Source organism: Crassostrea angulata, chromosome 1 (genome assembly GCF_025612915.1).
Source record: "Crassostrea angulata isolate pt1a10 chromosome 1, ASM2561291v2, whole genome shotgun sequence".
NCBI classification, from domain to species: domain Eukaryota; kingdom Metazoa; phylum Mollusca; class Bivalvia; order Ostreida; family Ostreidae; genus Magallana; species Magallana angulata.
The window spans coordinates 24,374,217-24,390,861 of record NC_069111.1 but is presented as its reverse complement, the minus strand read 5'-3'; the positions used below and the strand labels follow the sequence as shown (position 1 = coordinate 24,390,861).

Sequence of the window (16,645 nt, the reverse complement as noted above, 5' to 3'; positions counted from 1 at the left end):
GAATGCATACTCAGGTAGTGTAGATTCAAAGTTGTGAAAATCATGACCCCCAGGGGTAGGATGGGGCAACAATGGGATGTCAAAGTTTTACATAGGAATATATTGAGTAAATCTTTGAAAATCTTCTTCTCAGAAACTAACCAGCCAGGAAAGCTGAAACTTGTATGAAAGCATCCTTAGGTAGTGTAGATTCGAAGTTGTGAAAATCATGGCCCCCAGGGGTAGGGTGGGGCCAAAATGGGGGGGGGGTGTCAAAGTTTAACATAGGAATATATAGAGTAACTAGATCTCGTTACGAGTAACGAGTAGGTCTTCTGTCCGATTTGTTTTATACGATACGATGTAATATCGATACTCTCAGCCAAATCTGAGATTCTGGTGAAACCATTTTTTTTGTCTCGAGACCAGAAATGGACGAATGGAAGTGATTAATGAAAATAAAAGCTATGTTTCTTTTACACATTTGCCTAGTGTACATCACTGTTTATTATCCTAGATGAAACACCAAAGACAATCGGTTAAACTTGTTAAAAACATGAATTGTATGGACTCTTCTCGTGAGTACCGGAAGTGACGGTTGACAAAAGAAACCCGTTAAACACATCTTCAATCAATTGTCTATCATTCATATATGTTCGTGTCTCAATCACTTACAGTGACTATAATCTCGCGGTTATCAATTTTGTAAAAAGGATAGGTACCTAAGATATTTGATATAACTGCCCGGAAGTAGAATATGTTTGCTTATTTAACATATATAAGATCGTGTAATGATATACCGGTATTCATTCCATGTAAAAAAAAAAAAAATAAGGAAAAAAATATTTTAAAGTGCTTCCGGTGACGACCGGAAGTGACGAAGATTCAAACAAAAGAATGTAAACCTGGATACATGCTTAGGGCTATCATCCCACAAAGTTTGGTTGTTGAAGTCATCACCCTTTTAAAAATCTTGTGGAGTCATTTTTTATTTGTCTTTGACATGAAACGGACAAACGGAAATGCTCAGTGAAAATAAAAAGTAAGTATTTCTTGAACATTAGACACTTGTACTTAATTGTTCATCAATTGTACTAAAAATGTCGAAGAAAAACAGTTCAAACAGCTTGATTTGTATTAACCCTTCCGGTGAAAACCGGAAGTGACAGTTGACAAAATGAAAGTGATTAAACGCATTTTTTTTATATAATGTCTATTATCTATATAAGTTTCGTGTATTGATTACTTGACTCTCTGAGATTTTGTAGGAAAAACAGTTATTTAAAAAACGCTTTCTGAGATATTTGAGATATCTCACCGGAAGTAGATTTTTTAAATTTAACATTGGATACATGAGATATGTAAGGATTATTACTTATATTTCAACTCTAAATGAAACAAATTAAATTCAAAATAAAAAATAATTTTTGAAGTGCCTCCGGTGACGACCGGAAGTTATGACGAACAGAACAAAATAGTTTAAAGACATCTACAACTATAGTTCTTTAATCCTATAGAGTCTGAATGCTCAAGACCTTATCATTTTTGAGACCTCAATGTCACAAGCTTTTTGTCGCGGGACAGAAAGCAGACGACAGGAAATGAATTTTGAAAAAACTAAAAATTGAATACTCGATATATAATTTATTTCTATCACTCCTAAAAATTTCAAGAAAATCAATCGAGTCATCTCTGAGAAATTGTGTGTACAAAGAACGGGAACAAAATTCGTACCCAGTTTTCGAGCCATAGTGAGCTCTTTAGAACGGCGCCAATGGTGTAAAACAAAAACAATAGGTACAACTTCAGACTATGGTCTACCAATGCTGAAAATTTCATATTCATATCTCTGATAGTTTTCGAGATGAAGCGTGCACAAAATGGGTCGAAAAAGTGACAAAATCAGCAATAAATCGGTACCGGAAGTGACGACGGCAAAAATATTAAAAACAAAATAAATTCAGATCACCCGCTATCATCTGTGAAAAAAGGTGTAAATCGGTTGGATAGTTTCCGGGAATTGCGTGCACAAAATTTGTGGAAAAAAAAACAATAACTAGATCTCGTTACGAGTAACGAATAGGTATCCCGTCCGATTTGTTTTATACGATACAATGAAATATCGATACTCTCTGCCAAATCTGAGATCCTTGTGAAACGAGTTCTTTTTTTTTTATCTTGAGACTGGAAACTGACGAACGAAAGTGATTAATGGAAAAAAAGCTAGTGGTTCTTGTATATTTGCCTAGTGTTCATCACTGTTTATTATGCTAGATGAAACACCTAAGAAAATTTGTAAAACTTGTTAAAACATGGATTGTTTGAACCCTTCCGGTGAGCACCGGAAGTGACGGTTGACAAAATTAAATCCGTTAAACACATCTCCAATCAATTGTCTATCATTCATAAAAGTTTCATGTCTCAATCACTTCCAGTGGCTAAAATCTCACGGATATCAAATTTATAAAATGGATAGTTACTTAGGATATTTGATATAACCCACTGGAAGTAGAATAAGATTGTTTATTTAACATTGTAGAGTTAAAATATATAAGATCGTGTACTGATATATTCATTTCATGTAAAATATACAAAATAAGGAGAAAAATATTTTAAGTGCTTCCGGTGACGACCGGAAGTGACAAGGAATCAATCAAAATAAGGTAAACACATATACATACTTTAGGCTATTATCCAACAAAGGTTGGTTGTTCAAGTCATCACCGTATTTGAGGTCTCGTGGAGTCATTTTTTTTTTGTCTCTTGACAAGGAAGTGGACAAACGGAAATTATCAGTGAAAATAAAAGTTAGAATTTCATGAACATAAGACAACTGTACTTTATTGTTGGATTTTGCTAAAATTGACAAAAAAAAAAATACTTAAACTTTCAAACAGCTTGATTTGTTTGAACCCTTCTGGTGAGGACCAGAAGTGACGGTCGACAAAATGAAAGTGGTTTAACAAATTTTCTATCAAATTTTTATCATCTCTCTTAGTCTGGTGTATTGATCGTTTGACTTTCTGACATCTTGTGGGTAAAACAGTTATTTAAAAAAGGCTATCTGAGATATTTGAGATATCTCACCGGAAGTATAATTTTTTTATTTATTTAACATTGGAGAGATGACATATGTAAGGATTAATACTTATACTTTAATTCTATATGAAACAAAATTAATGCAAAAAAAAATAATTTTAAGAGTGCTTCTGGTGACGACCGGAAGTTATGACGAACAAAACAAAATAGTTTGAAGACATCTACAACTACTGGCGTAAAACAAAAACAATAGGCTCAACTTCAGACTATGGTCTACCTATCCTGAAAATTTCATATTCATGTCTCTGATAGCTTCAGAGTTTTAGTGTGCACAAAATAGGTCGTAAAAATGAACAAAATGGCTGATAAATCGGCACCGGAAGTGACGACAAGAAAATAATCAAAAATGTATTAAGTTCATATCAAGTCTAATCATCTGTGAAAAAATGGTGGAAATCGGTCAAATAGTTTTTGAGAAATCGTCTGCACAAAATTTGTGGGAAAAAAAAAAAAATAACTAGATCTACAAAGACTAGATCTCGTTACGAGTAACGAGTAGGTCTTCCGTTCAATTTTTAAATGATACGATTAAGATATCAATGAAATTTCAGAATTCCCCCTCAACCACTCCCTTTTAGATAATGCATGCGATTGTCAATATCCCTTAAAATGTTTAACAAAGAGTTTTGTTTTTTCGCATACAGCACATTAAAGATTTCATATTTTAGTCCCCTATAATCCCTAATTACGTCATCAATTGGTTTGGCAATGAATATTACAAACTGATATTGCTACGACCAACAACTTTGTTTCTGTAATGCATTACAAAATCTTGATCGTTTTTAAGGTATGTGTAATATTTTTTACGAGTGTCATGGCCCCTAATTTAAGGGGCCAGCCCTTTTTCTTGAGTTCATTCGAAACATCCATGGACACTAACATTTTTTGTTCTTATACTTATCTAAAATTGTTGTTCATTTTTGAGATACAAATGATTGAATAGTTTACGGGCCAGTCCTCTAGATCCTTAATGGGGACAGACTTTGGTGCTTTGATAAATGGAATCGATTAGAATTATTAATGCAAACATTTTCTCTTATACAATGCTTAACAAAGTATGTCTCCTTTTCTAAATATATTGCGTCAAAGTTTTAGTACTTTGTCCCCTAAAAATCCCTAATTACGTAATAAATGGGCGTGGCAATGATTTTACCTGATAGATATTGTTACGATCAACAACTTTGCTTCTATAATGCATTACAAAATCTTTATCTTTTTAAGGTATGTGTAATAGACTTTATGAGTGTCTTGACCCCTAATTTAAGGGGCCAGCCCCTCTTTCTTGAGTTTATTCGAAAGGTCTCACGAATACTAACATTTTTTGTTCTTACACTTATCTAGAATTGTTGTTCATTTTTTAGATACAAATGATTGAATAGTTTACGGGCCAGACCTCTAGATCCTTAATGGGGACAGACTTTGGTGCTTTGATAAATGGAATCGATTAGAATTATTAATGCAAACATTTTCTCTTCTACAATGCTTAACAAAATATGTCTCCTTTTCTAGATATATTGCGTCAAAGTTTAAGTACTTTGGCTCCTTAAAATCCCTAATTACGTAATAAATGGGCGTGGCAATGATTTTTTCTGATAGATATTGTTACAATCAACAACTTTGCTTCTATAATGCATTACAACATTTTAAGTTATTTGTAATAGAGTTTACAAGTGTCTTGGCCCCTAAAAAAACGGCCAGCCCCTTTTTCTTGATTTTATTGCAAAGAACTTTCGATTATCTACTACTTTTGTTATATATGTCTTAACAAAATATCAACAGATAAAAAGATACAGATCAAAACGTATGAAAATTTTGAATAAAAATTCGTACCCAATTTTCGTGCCCAGGCAAGCTCCAAGAAAAGGCGCCACTGCCGTAAAACAACATCATAGTGCACAACTTCAAACTATAGACTACCTATCCTGAAAATTTCATAGTCATATTTCTGATAGTTTCTGAGATCAGCTCTGCACAAAATAGGTCGTAAAAATGTACAAAATGGCCAATTAATCGGTACCCGGAAGTGACGACAGGAAAAATCTCAAAATTGTATTAAGTTAACATCAAGTCCCATCTTCTGTGAAAAAATAGTTGAAATCGGTTGAACAGTTTTTGAGAAATCTCGCACAAAATTTGGAAAAAAAAAATAATAAGAAACAGTACGAAAACTATAAGGTCTTCCGTTGGAAACAGAAGACCTTAATAAGAAACAGTACGAAAACAATAAGGTCTTCCGTTGCAACCGGAAGACCTTAATGATAATAAGAAACTGTACAAAAACTTTAAGGTCTTTCGTTGGAAACGGAAGATCTTAATAACTAGATACGACCTCGTTACGAGTAACGAGTAGGTCTTCCGTCCGATTTTTTATTTTATTTTAAATGATACCACGAAATATCGATACAATTTTAAAATTGACACTCCCCTCCCCCCCCCCCCCCCCCCCCCCCCCCCCCCCAAATTTTAAGATAATGAATAAAAATCCCTAATTACGCCAAACATGGGCCTGACGATGACTTTTTCAAACCGATAATGTAGTGTTTAACAACTTTGATTCTATAATGCATTACAAAATATTTAATATCGTTTTTAAGTTATTCGTAATAGACTTTATGAGTCTCCTGGTCCCTAATTAAAGGGTCCAGCCCCTTTTTCTTGATTTTATTGGAAAGCACTTTTGATTATCTACCACTTTTGTTATATATTATTTAACAAAATGTCAACTGATAAAAAGATACAGATCAAAACGTATGACAATTTTGAATGAAAATTCGTACCCAATTTTTTTGCCTAGGTGAGCTCCAAGAAATGGCGCCACTGGTGTAAAACAATATAATAGTGCACAACTTCAAACTATAGACTACCTATCCTGAAAATTTCGTATTCATATCTTTAATAGTTTCTGAGATCAGCTCTGCACAAAATAGGTCGTAAAAAGATAAAAAATCCGCCGTAACTCAGTACCAGAAGTGACGATTTCAAAATTTCAAAAAACGTCTAGAATTATGACCTCTGGCAATCATCTGGGAAAAATTGTCAAAATCGGCTGATTAGCTTCTGAGAAATTGCGTGCACAAAATTTGTGGAAAAAAATAATAATAAGAAATAGTACGAAAACAATAAGGTCTTCCGTTGGAAACGGAAGACCTTAATAATAAGAAACTGTACGAAAACTATAAGGTCTTTCGTTTGAAACGGAAGACCTTAAATATTTAAAAATCTTCTTCTCAGAAACTAATCAGCCAGATGATTCTTTATAATTGTTAAGACTTTGGCCCCAGGACAATTCTTCGGCCTCACAAGAAGGATCAGAGTTTGATGTAGCTTTATATCCCATATATAAACAATTGTTAAGGATCTTTTTGAGAACTGCAATACTCAACATGTGATATGACTATAAAATTATCCTGTTAGAAAAGGGACTAATGATTATAAACATAAGAATATCCAGGGGGAAAATGGATTTTATTTATACAGGATCTACATGTATTATTGTACATTTTCCAGATAGTTTATATTATGACTCCATTAAGCTGATTTATCATACCTATTGATCCTCAGGTGAGCGATGTGGCCCATGGGCCTCTTGTTTTATATATTATATTGTATGATATGATATTGGTTTACATAATATATTATAATATCACATAAAATGGTATTATATGATATTGTAATATAGAATATTGTATAATATGATATGATATTGTTTAATATGATATTGGTTTACATAATATATTTATATGACATGAAATTGTAGGCTATTTTGACAAACAATAAGAAGTATCATTTGATACTATATCATATAATATGATATTGTATTATAAAGTAAATAACTATATCACATGATAATGTATCACATGATATGATACAATGTTGCAACAAGTTATATTGTATCAAACAATACAATATCATAATACATTATACAATATAATATCATATGTTACAAAATTGTGATGTATTATGTGATATGATATTGTTTCATATAATACTATATTGTATCATATATTATGTAATTGTATTATGTGATCAAATACAATAATGTATAACAGAATACACTGTCATATATCAATGTTTTATATTGCATCATTATTAGTCCCCTACCAGTTTCACCAGAGGGGACTATAGCTTTCCTCTGTGTCCGTCAGTCCGTCTGTCCGTCCGTCCGTCTGTCTGTCTGTCTGTCTGTCCGTCCCTCTGTCTGTCCCACTTCAGTTTTCCGCGCTTTTTTTTATTTATGCGTTTGAGGAATAACATGAAATTTGCTGAACAGCTTCAAAATGTCAAACTACTGATCAAGTTTACATTAGCGTCTGGTTGACATATTTTCAAAAAAATTAATTTTTTATATTCCATTTTTTTAATGTTCGGGTTCGGTATCGGGTTCGGTGTGTAATGATTAAACAAGTAAAGTATGTAGTCAGTAATAATATTGTGCATTACTTGGACCATTCCTTTTATTGTTTCTAACAAAACAAATAAGTTCTCTAAAATAGTTTCAAGCATTGTGTTGTTAATTTAATCGAAAGGGTTTTTTGTATAATTACAATCGGGTTCGTTATTGGGTTGGTCTGTTGAGTTGGGGTACAGAAGACGGTAAGAATGATATTGTGCATAACAGTGCATTGTTTCCAAAATTTCTACAAACCGGTAGGGGACGTGTATTGCTTATGCAATACTCTCAGAATGCTTGTTTATTACAGTATTCTGTTGTATCATATTGTATATTGTGTAAGTATCATAGAATGCAATATCATATTTTATATTATGGTATTGATAAACATTGTATCTAATGATAATGATGAAATGAGCATATGATTGTCATATAATTTTTTGTCCCCCGCTGCAACGCAGAGCGGGGTCATAGAAATGCCGGGCGTCCATCCGTCCGTCCATGCGTCCGTGTTTCCGTCCGTCACACTTTTTTGTAAGCGCTCTCATGCCTACAAATTTTGACGGATTTTCATTAAATTTATACCAAATGTTTATACCACTATTACCTTGGTCAAGTTCGAAAATCAGCATTGGTTGATACTTTTTGTTGGAGTTATGGGACTTTGTGACCTTGTAAGCGCTCTCATGCCTACAAATTTTGACAGATTTTCATTAAATTTATACCAAATGTTTATACCACTAATACTTTGGTCAAATTCGAAAATCAGCATTGGTCGAAACTTTTTGTTGGAGTTATGGGACTTTGACCACAATAATGACTCTGTTTTATCCAAAAATTGACCTTGTAAGCGCTCTCATGCCTACAAATTTTGATGGATTTATCACACTTTTTTGTAAGCGCTCTCATGCCTACAAATTTTGACAGATTTTCATTAAATTTATATCAAATGTTTATACCACTATTACCTTGGTCAAGTTCAAAATCAGCATTGGTTGATACTTTTTGTTGGAGTTTTGGGACTTTGTGACCTTGTAAGCGCTCTCATGTCTACAAATTTTGACGGATTTTCATTAAATTTATACCGAATGTTTATACCACTAATACTTTGGTCAAGTTCTTTTAGATTTTAGTATTTTGGATATATTGCGACAGGAAAAATAGAAAAAAAAATCGGTGGTGGGGGGAAAAAATGTTCCTCCCAACCTCCCCACACATTTAATTCTGGAACAGCCCTGAATGTTTGAAAATATTGCAATTTCATATACAGTATACTAGTATACTGCTTGACCGGCAGGGGACCCAGGAATTCTATTCTTGTTAACATATGATATAGTTATACGATATTGTGTCGAAACAGTATCCATGTTTATCCAAAATTATTAACTATAATTTTCATATAATATGATAAAGGTGGTCTCATAAAGGTGATGATTCACAAAGGTGACGCCTCGTCTCAGTGAGCTTTGTAATCTGTGATTACTTATGTTTTCATATTGTATTCTGATATGCAGGTCGACAAAGCATACAATTTGCCCAAAAAATATTGATGTGTGATATGGTTTAAACAAATGTTTATGCTCTCTTTTAAACATCCAGTTCTAATTTACTAATAATTGATAATAATTTTTTTTTAAAATGGACGTTTTACAAATTTTCATCATTGTTATTAATTTTTGCAAGTGGTGTAACACGGTTACACATTCCTAACAGCAATAACAAAAGAAAAAACTAGCATGAAAAACATTTAATTTTTTTCTTATGTATATGTATAATTCTGCATCTATAATTTAAAACTAGGCTTTCATCGTTAAGCCCATTTAGTGCTGAGTGTAGGACAATCTAAATTGGTTTTTGGGATTTAAAAACAAAAGTGTCACTATCTTGTGATTATATATATAAAGTTCAATGTTCTCTTCAGTTCTCTCTCTCTTGTGAAATATGGCGAAGTACCTTATATGTTTTAAATTATGTATATTAAGAAGTTTGTACCGATCAATACATGCATGTAATATATATAATTGTAAACAAAAAAAATGGTTTGTGTAGTTATCGTCTGTCAAAACAAACCAAGAAGCAATTAAATTTCATTTCAGTTTGTCTTGATTTTTTCAGAATCAAGGGATGTCAATTTGGGCGAGGACCCAGCAGTTGCCTCAAGACAAACTGAAACATGTCTCCAATCTGTACGAAACTTCCCAGATCCCTATTGAAGTTCGACACTACTTTGCTGAGTGGATTGAGGAACAACCCTGGTAAATCAGCATGACTGCATGTAGCTGTTATTACTTAATTTTTAGACATCATTGCTTTATTCTGAGGTTCTTTATGTCATTTTTTTTGTAAATTGAATTTATAAGTTGGAATTTCAAATTAATTAAAAGAATTGAAGTTGCAGCAATTGGGAAGAAAAAGCTTATGGAGAAACTATACCCCCCCCCCCCCACACACACACACCTGTGTATGGTAGGGGTAGGAAACATATATGAGTGACCTATTTTTTAAAATTCAGCAGTATTTTGAAGGAAAAAAAACACCTATTGGTATCATGTTGAATTAATTGATTATGGTGGCAAACTGTAAACAATTGTCAAATGACTTGAAAAATATTGCTGCAGAGATTCAAGTTGCAACAGATTGCAGATATGTGTGAATTTTCTCAGAGAAACTAGAGCCAGAGTTAATAACTATTTAACTGTAAAGGTTTCGTGTAAAATTTGCTTCAAACTCAACGTCCTTCGGTTTACTCTCTGTGAGGGATACCCATTTGCTTTGTTGGGCTTGCTCAGACCAAAAAGAAAGACAAGTACCATTCAAAGATATGACCACCTACTTTTATGAAATCATGCCCCAGGAAATGCCTAAATCAATTAACTGTTCAATGATTTCTTTGTTACATATGTAAAAAAGGTATCATAGATTTTAAGTTCATAAGAAAATCTACGAGGACATGAAATGAGAAAAAAATGGTTTGCATGGTGCCAAGGAGAACTATGTGAACGGTCAGTGGGATAAAGTGATTTTCTGTGATGATTGAAAGTCAGATTGTTTAGATACATTTGATATTTTTATACCCGCACTTTCTAAAGAAAGTTCGGGTATATTGTTGTTACCCTGTTCCGTCTGTCCGTCTGTCACGTTTTACTTTCTCAAACTGCTCTTACATCTTTTAAACCAGCAAACTGAACTCTTGGAGTTTGATTTGGGGTATCATGTTGATTTGTAAAAAGGTTTCAAAAATTCACTGTAAGTCCTGGGGGTCAAATAATTGGTAAAAAATGACGTTTTTTCACAAAAAACCTTCTTCCTCAAACTCCTCCTAAATTTTCAACAGTAGACAAATCATCTTTTGGAATATGTTTTAGGGTATCCTATAGATGCGCAATAAGGTTTCGGAATTTTCAATTTTGTCCTTGGGGTCATTTAATGGCTAAAAAATGACGTTTTTTTTAACAAAAAAACTGGTTTCAAAAACGTCATTTTTTTTTGGCAGTAGCTAGCTGCAATAATGTAGCCCTCTCCCGATTTTTTTTTTTTTGGGAGAGGGCTACAACTCCATAGGATCTCCGTAATGGTGCAAGTGCGGGAGTGATTCACTCCCGCAACGATTTCGTCTCAAATCGTATATAAATGACGATAACATCTGCATTTCTTACCTGAACTCAAATAATGTAGATGTCAATGGCATAAATTAATCTAAAAATATCAGGTATAGTCCATATATCGGTTATTTTTCGTGTATGTCAACAACGCAAGTTGAATTTGTCCGCCATGTTTACTGACCTTGACCGGTTTTATTTTGAGACAGCCAATGAGAATTTAGGAGCGGATCTTGAACTGAATATAGGAATTCCCCTATTTTAAACATAATTAACGCGGTAAATATGAATTTTTCATTACATACCAGTTCCTTAAATGATGTTTTAGTGATAGAACGAGGTTAGATAAATTATTTATAGTGACATTCACGTTATCAAGCCCATCAAAACTCCAAGCGTAAATCCCATAAAATCACGCGAGAACTGTCATGGCTGCTGAAAAAGACGACTGTAAACATGCTGATGTGTTTTATCTGGTTTTGATTTATATACGGTTAGTTTGTTCAACCTGAATTAAAAAATCATTTTATCTAAAGGAAGTCAAATATAAAATCGATCTTTTCAGACCGAAGTCAGTCGCATTAAAAATTTAATTTTGCACCATTACGGAGATCCTATGGAATTGTAGCCCTCTCCAGTAAACATCTGATATAAAAAATCGGAGAGGGCTACATTATTGCAGCTAGGCAGTAGCCAAATGATCTTCTAGAATATGATTGGGGTTGTCATATTGAGGCGTGATCAGGTTCCAGAATTTTTTTTTTTTATTAAGGGGATCAGTGGGCAACAAAAAATGATGTTTTTTGGCAAAAAAAATATGGTTCCCAGAACTCCTCTTACAACTTTTGGAGTAGCTACGTCATCTCTTGGGATATAATTGGGGCTGTCCTTTAGATGTGCAATAAGGTTTTAAAAATTTAAAATTCATCCAGGGAGTCAAATAGTAGCAGAAAATTGATGTTTATCACTAAAAAAACAAACATTGATCCAAGAGCTCCTCTTATGATTTAATGGATAGACAATCATATCTTGGGATATGATAGGGACTGTTCTATAGATGTGCAGTAAGGTTTTCAAAATTTAAATTTCATCCAGGGAGTAAAAAAATAGCAGAAAATTGACGTTTATCACTTCAAAAAAACATAGATCCTAGAACTTCTTTTATGATTTAATGGATAGACACATCATATATTGGGATATGATAGGAACTGTTCCATAGATGTGCATTACGGTTTTGAAAAATTAAATTTAATCCTGAGGCCCATTACCTTCCGGACCTTTTGATGCCCTTTAAGGATCAAGAATATATATGGTTAAGGGGTGGGGATCTCAACCGCTTTCGAGATATTCGTGCACTTCCTGTTCAAGGGGGGTCATGACCACCCCCGGGGCCCATGACCTACATACCCTTTGATGCCCCTTGACACAAGGAACAAGAATATATATGGTTTAAGGGTGGGAATCTCAACTGTTTTGAAGATATTAAGGGACTTGCTGTTTGAGGGGGTCAGGACCACCCACAGGGCCCATGACCTACATAACATTTGATGCCCCTTGACATCAGAAACATGAATATATATGGTTTAGGGGTCATGATTATAACAGTTTCTGAGATATATGGTAATTTCAAATTCCTGGGGGGTGGGGATGACCCCAGGGGTCAGATCTAATAAACCCTATATATTGCCAGTAACAGCCAATATATGATTATGAAAACCCTATATTATTATCTTTGTCCGTTTTCAAGTTACCATTTACAATAGAGTCTACGATTCTTCCTACAAGGTTCAATGTTAGACCCCACACCCTTTTGACACCCCCCTCCCCCCCCTCCCTCGAAAAGTGGTTGTCTAACCCAAAATGAGAAAAATCAAACCAGGGTGCACATCTAGATATGCAAACTATCATATCCTAGAGTTTTGTACAATTCTGTTCAGCCATCTCTGAGAAACCAGTTCAGAGCAGGAAAGAAGAAAAAGAAGATGAAGAATAATAATACATGTACCGTATTAAGAACCGTACAAAAACAATAAGTCTCCAAATTTCATTCGGGAGACTTAATAATAAAGATTAAATAGAGATAGGATCATCAAACATCAATAATTTAAAGATAATTGACAATTTCTGATTCTAAGGGGGTCAGGATGACCCCTTAGGGTCATCACTTACATGCCATAATGATCTGATGCGCCTGCATGACCTAAGGAGGAATAATATCTTTGGATTAAGGTGGGGATGGTTTTTATGATATTTAATAATTTCAGGAAGAGCACTTGGGATCATGACCTACATACCATCTTAAATGCCTTGAACAAAGAAACAATAATATAATATGTACATGATATATGATTCAATTTAAGAACCCAGATATAGATCAATCATCTGTTTTGTAATACTTCTTATGTATATATACATGTACATGTATTAGTTTGTGTTTTGTTCTTTACTATTCATGTTCATGACTGTAGTATGGCTTAGTCTTATTTTAAATTACATTAAAAAATTGTCAAATATATGACTTGGAACCCCCACTCCTATAAACTGTTCTCCCCCCCCCCCCCCCCCCCCCCCCCCCTTGTCGAATGATCTATAAAAATCAAAATATAATTTGGGTGTCTAAAAACTTACATAAACTGGTAAAAAATGTTATTCTTAAAAAAAATTATATTACACCTTGCATAATTGACAAATGATCTATTGAGATAATTGTGATAAACCACCAGAAAACCAGGTTTATTGAGTTTTTCCAACAAATTGAGATTTTTGCATTTTTATGTTGCTTTGGTATAAATAAATAAAAATACCAAATATTAGAATTCATCTCCTTTTATTTCAGGAGCTATGACGCTGCAAAAATGAGACATGTTTTAAGCAATTTCTCACAATGCATTGAAAATTGGAAGAAAAGTCAAATATGGAAAAGTAATCTAGAAGATAAATACAAAGTTATTAAATAGTAAAAAAAAACCAAAGATTTATTCATTTAAAATATTTTGTGATCAAAATTGAATATAATGGCATCATTTTCTATCAAAGTTTAGTGCAAAAAGGTCATGATTTGAGAAGTTGTACATTAGCTTTTTACATGTAATATAGTTGTCTAAAAACAGAACTTTACGGCTTATCATTTTGAAACATCACACAATTATTACTATCTAATAAAGGTAATACTAGTAATTAACAAATAATTTTACCTAAAAACTACATACATGTACAAATAATTTCAAATACTGCAATTTATATAATATATGAATTATATTATACATAAATATGTATATTATGACACTGCACATTACAGTACACAATACACCTAAAATTTCACATCTCAGGAGAGGCAAACTGCTTTGGACATTTTCTTTTCTCTGGGTCTATTTTGACACGAGGTTTTGGACACACAGGCTTAGGGCAAGACTGTAGACTATCTGAAGTATCCCTGCAGAATGGTCTGATTTCATCATAAAGATACCACTGTCTGGCAGCATCAAGACCCTTGGGTGTAATCACGGATGGCAGGGTGTCAACATTAGGTAGTTGCTGTCCTTTCTTCAAAATGTTGATGGGTTTCTCTGCAGAGCTACGATAAGCCTTGACAAACACAACTCCTGGACTTTCTTCAGACATTCTGAAATGGTGGAATTTAGAGATGGATAGTAGTTTCTTGAAGAAAGCTTCAAAGAAACTCGTCCAGTCATAGAAGGAGACCAGCTTCTCAGCATCGTTGATGAGCTGGGGTATGTTGTGGCCATTTCTTGAGGAGCGCCTCACTGATTCTGCTACCTCATCAAGAGTTTCTGCTGTAGAATGTCTCCACTTCATCTTCCAGAGGCCAAAATGCCTGTCTGGACTAAATTTTGTATGTCCAGCTTCCATCAAGGAAAACTCTATGCTGCGATGACGACCTGTCATTATCCTCCACATGCCATATCTGAGAATTTCAAGACATAAACATTAACATGTGATATATACAAATACTATAAACATGTACAATCTATAAGTTTGTTCACAGATATACTTAAAAACATATGACACTCTTTATGTAAGGAACATTTGAACTTTTTACCTTATCATTGTGTTGTTTTTGTTTTGTCTGGCACAACTGTCCATCTGCAGCACAGCATCCTTCTCTCCATATCCCCAATGCTCAAAGAAGTGATGTAATAGGCTCACCACAGTATTGGCTCCCTTGCCTACCTCCTCAGCCTCATCCACCAGATAGAATACTTGCTCACCTATAGTAAAAGTGAAATCATTGATTTACTCGCATATTCTTTTCAATATATTTTTACAACCCAAATAAAAGAAATTTACAAATTAGACTTGATTAAGCTTGATTGTTAATGATAAAACATGTACCTGCTCCCTCTGCACACACACCAAAAGCCTGGCATTTTCTGGGGGTTTTGAAGAACAGAGGCCCCACCTCTTGTGCATGATGCCTGAATTTATGCAACATATTGCTCACAAAGATTTTTGTTGCTGAGTAGTTCTCGTGCAACTATCCATGACCATTTACAATATCTTGAATTTTGTACATTAATTACTTGGTGTAGACTATCATCTTCAATCAGGAGTGAGTAATAAATAATATTAATTTGACTGTATGCATGGAACCAATTTATGAAAACATTTATTTACCTTTACCAAACACAATTAAATGGTGTATGTGATGAAAGAAATCAAGAAGAAACTTACCTCTTTCAGTTTGATTTAAGTCATGCGTTTGAAACAGTTCTTTGGACAGTAGACACCTTTCTCTGTAGTATTCTCTCTGTTGCTTGGCTTTGTCCAGGTGACACGTGTACTCATCCAGCATGGTTTTCTTTTCCTCTTCTGACAGGTTCCCTGCATTACTGATGTTATGAACATATCTCTGGCATTTGGGACACAGATCAGTAGCTGGCTTCATAATCAGGATGTGTGGTGTTTGTTCCAACCAAACTTTCTTGAACTCAGATAAGCTCACTTGTCTGTCATTTAAAAGAAACCTAATTATGCATTGTTTTGAAGACTACCATGAAATTTTCAATTTCATGTTTTCAAAAAATACAAAACTTTCTGGACATGTACACTATTAATCAAATATGTATATCATTAGTACCGGTAATTATTAGGAATGTTAATTCTTTTAAAGTACATCATGTGCACCATGTATTATAACACACTCTAAAATGCTCAACAGACCCACAAAATATGCACTACATTATTTGGTTATTATTCAGCATGAGTGCATCAATAACTTTGACTATTTTATTAAAACAGAATCACACATACCTATAATTAAGCATTGTCGCTGTTTGGTTATAAAGTTCCCAAATATCAGACTTTGTCTTGTCAGAGGGAAGCAACAACAGGACTTTGTCACCATGGGTTGAGTAGTTTGGCTGTCTGCCTGGCAGTGGGAGTCCGTTCTTCAATGTATATTCTTTCAAGAACTGAGATATATGCTGAACATCTGTGAGGCTGAGTGCATGTTTAGGGGTTTTCCCAGTGTTTCCATGAATCCTAGGTTTTAGGCCATCTTTATCCAGAGATGCAGCTATGCTGTTAAGCTTGAATTTCCCTATGCCATGGCAAAAAA

At 33.9% G+C, this 16,645-nt stretch overlaps 2 protein-coding genes across 2 annotated transcripts in view; one reads left to right on the top strand and one right to left on the bottom strand.

The window, feature by feature from the left end:
- Window positions 1-16,645, top strand: part of LOC128180799 (signal transducer and activator of transcription 5B-like) — a 160,785-nt gene that overhangs the window by 29,108 nt on the left and 115,032 nt on the right. Inside the window, exon 2 of the mRNA XM_052848956.1 lies at window positions 9,584-9,723. Within this exon, the coding sequence (XP_052704916.1) occupies window positions 9,584-9,723 (140 nt within the window). The remainder of the gene's footprint in view (window positions 1-9,583; window positions 9,724-16,645) is intronic.
- Window positions 13,794-16,301, bottom strand: LOC128180791 (uncharacterized). Its single transcript, XM_052848947.1, has 3 exons — window positions 15,421-16,301; window positions 15,128-15,296; window positions 13,794-14,992 (listed from the first exon to the last, which is right to left on the bottom strand). Exons 1-3 carry the CDS (start codon window positions 15,518-15,520, stop codon window positions 14,386-14,388), a joined length of 876 nt encoding a protein of 291 aa, XP_052704907.1. The 5' UTR covers window positions 15,521-16,301; the 3' UTR covers window positions 13,794-14,385.

Excerpts from the sequence above, each read along its gene's own strand:
- LOC128180791 (XM_052848947.1), bottom strand. The coding sequence starts at position 15,520 with ATGTTGCATAAATTCAGGCATCATGCACAAGAGGTGGGGCCTCTGTTC. Across the intron at positions 15,297-15,420 it reads TGTGTGTGCAGAGGGAGCAG|GTGAGCAAGTATTCTATCTG; the intron begins GTACATGTTTTA and ends CTTTTACTATAG. Across the intron at positions 14,993-15,127 it reads AAAAACAACACAATGATAAG|ATATGGCATGTGGAGGATAA; the intron begins GTAAAAAGTTCA and ends TGAAATTCTCAG.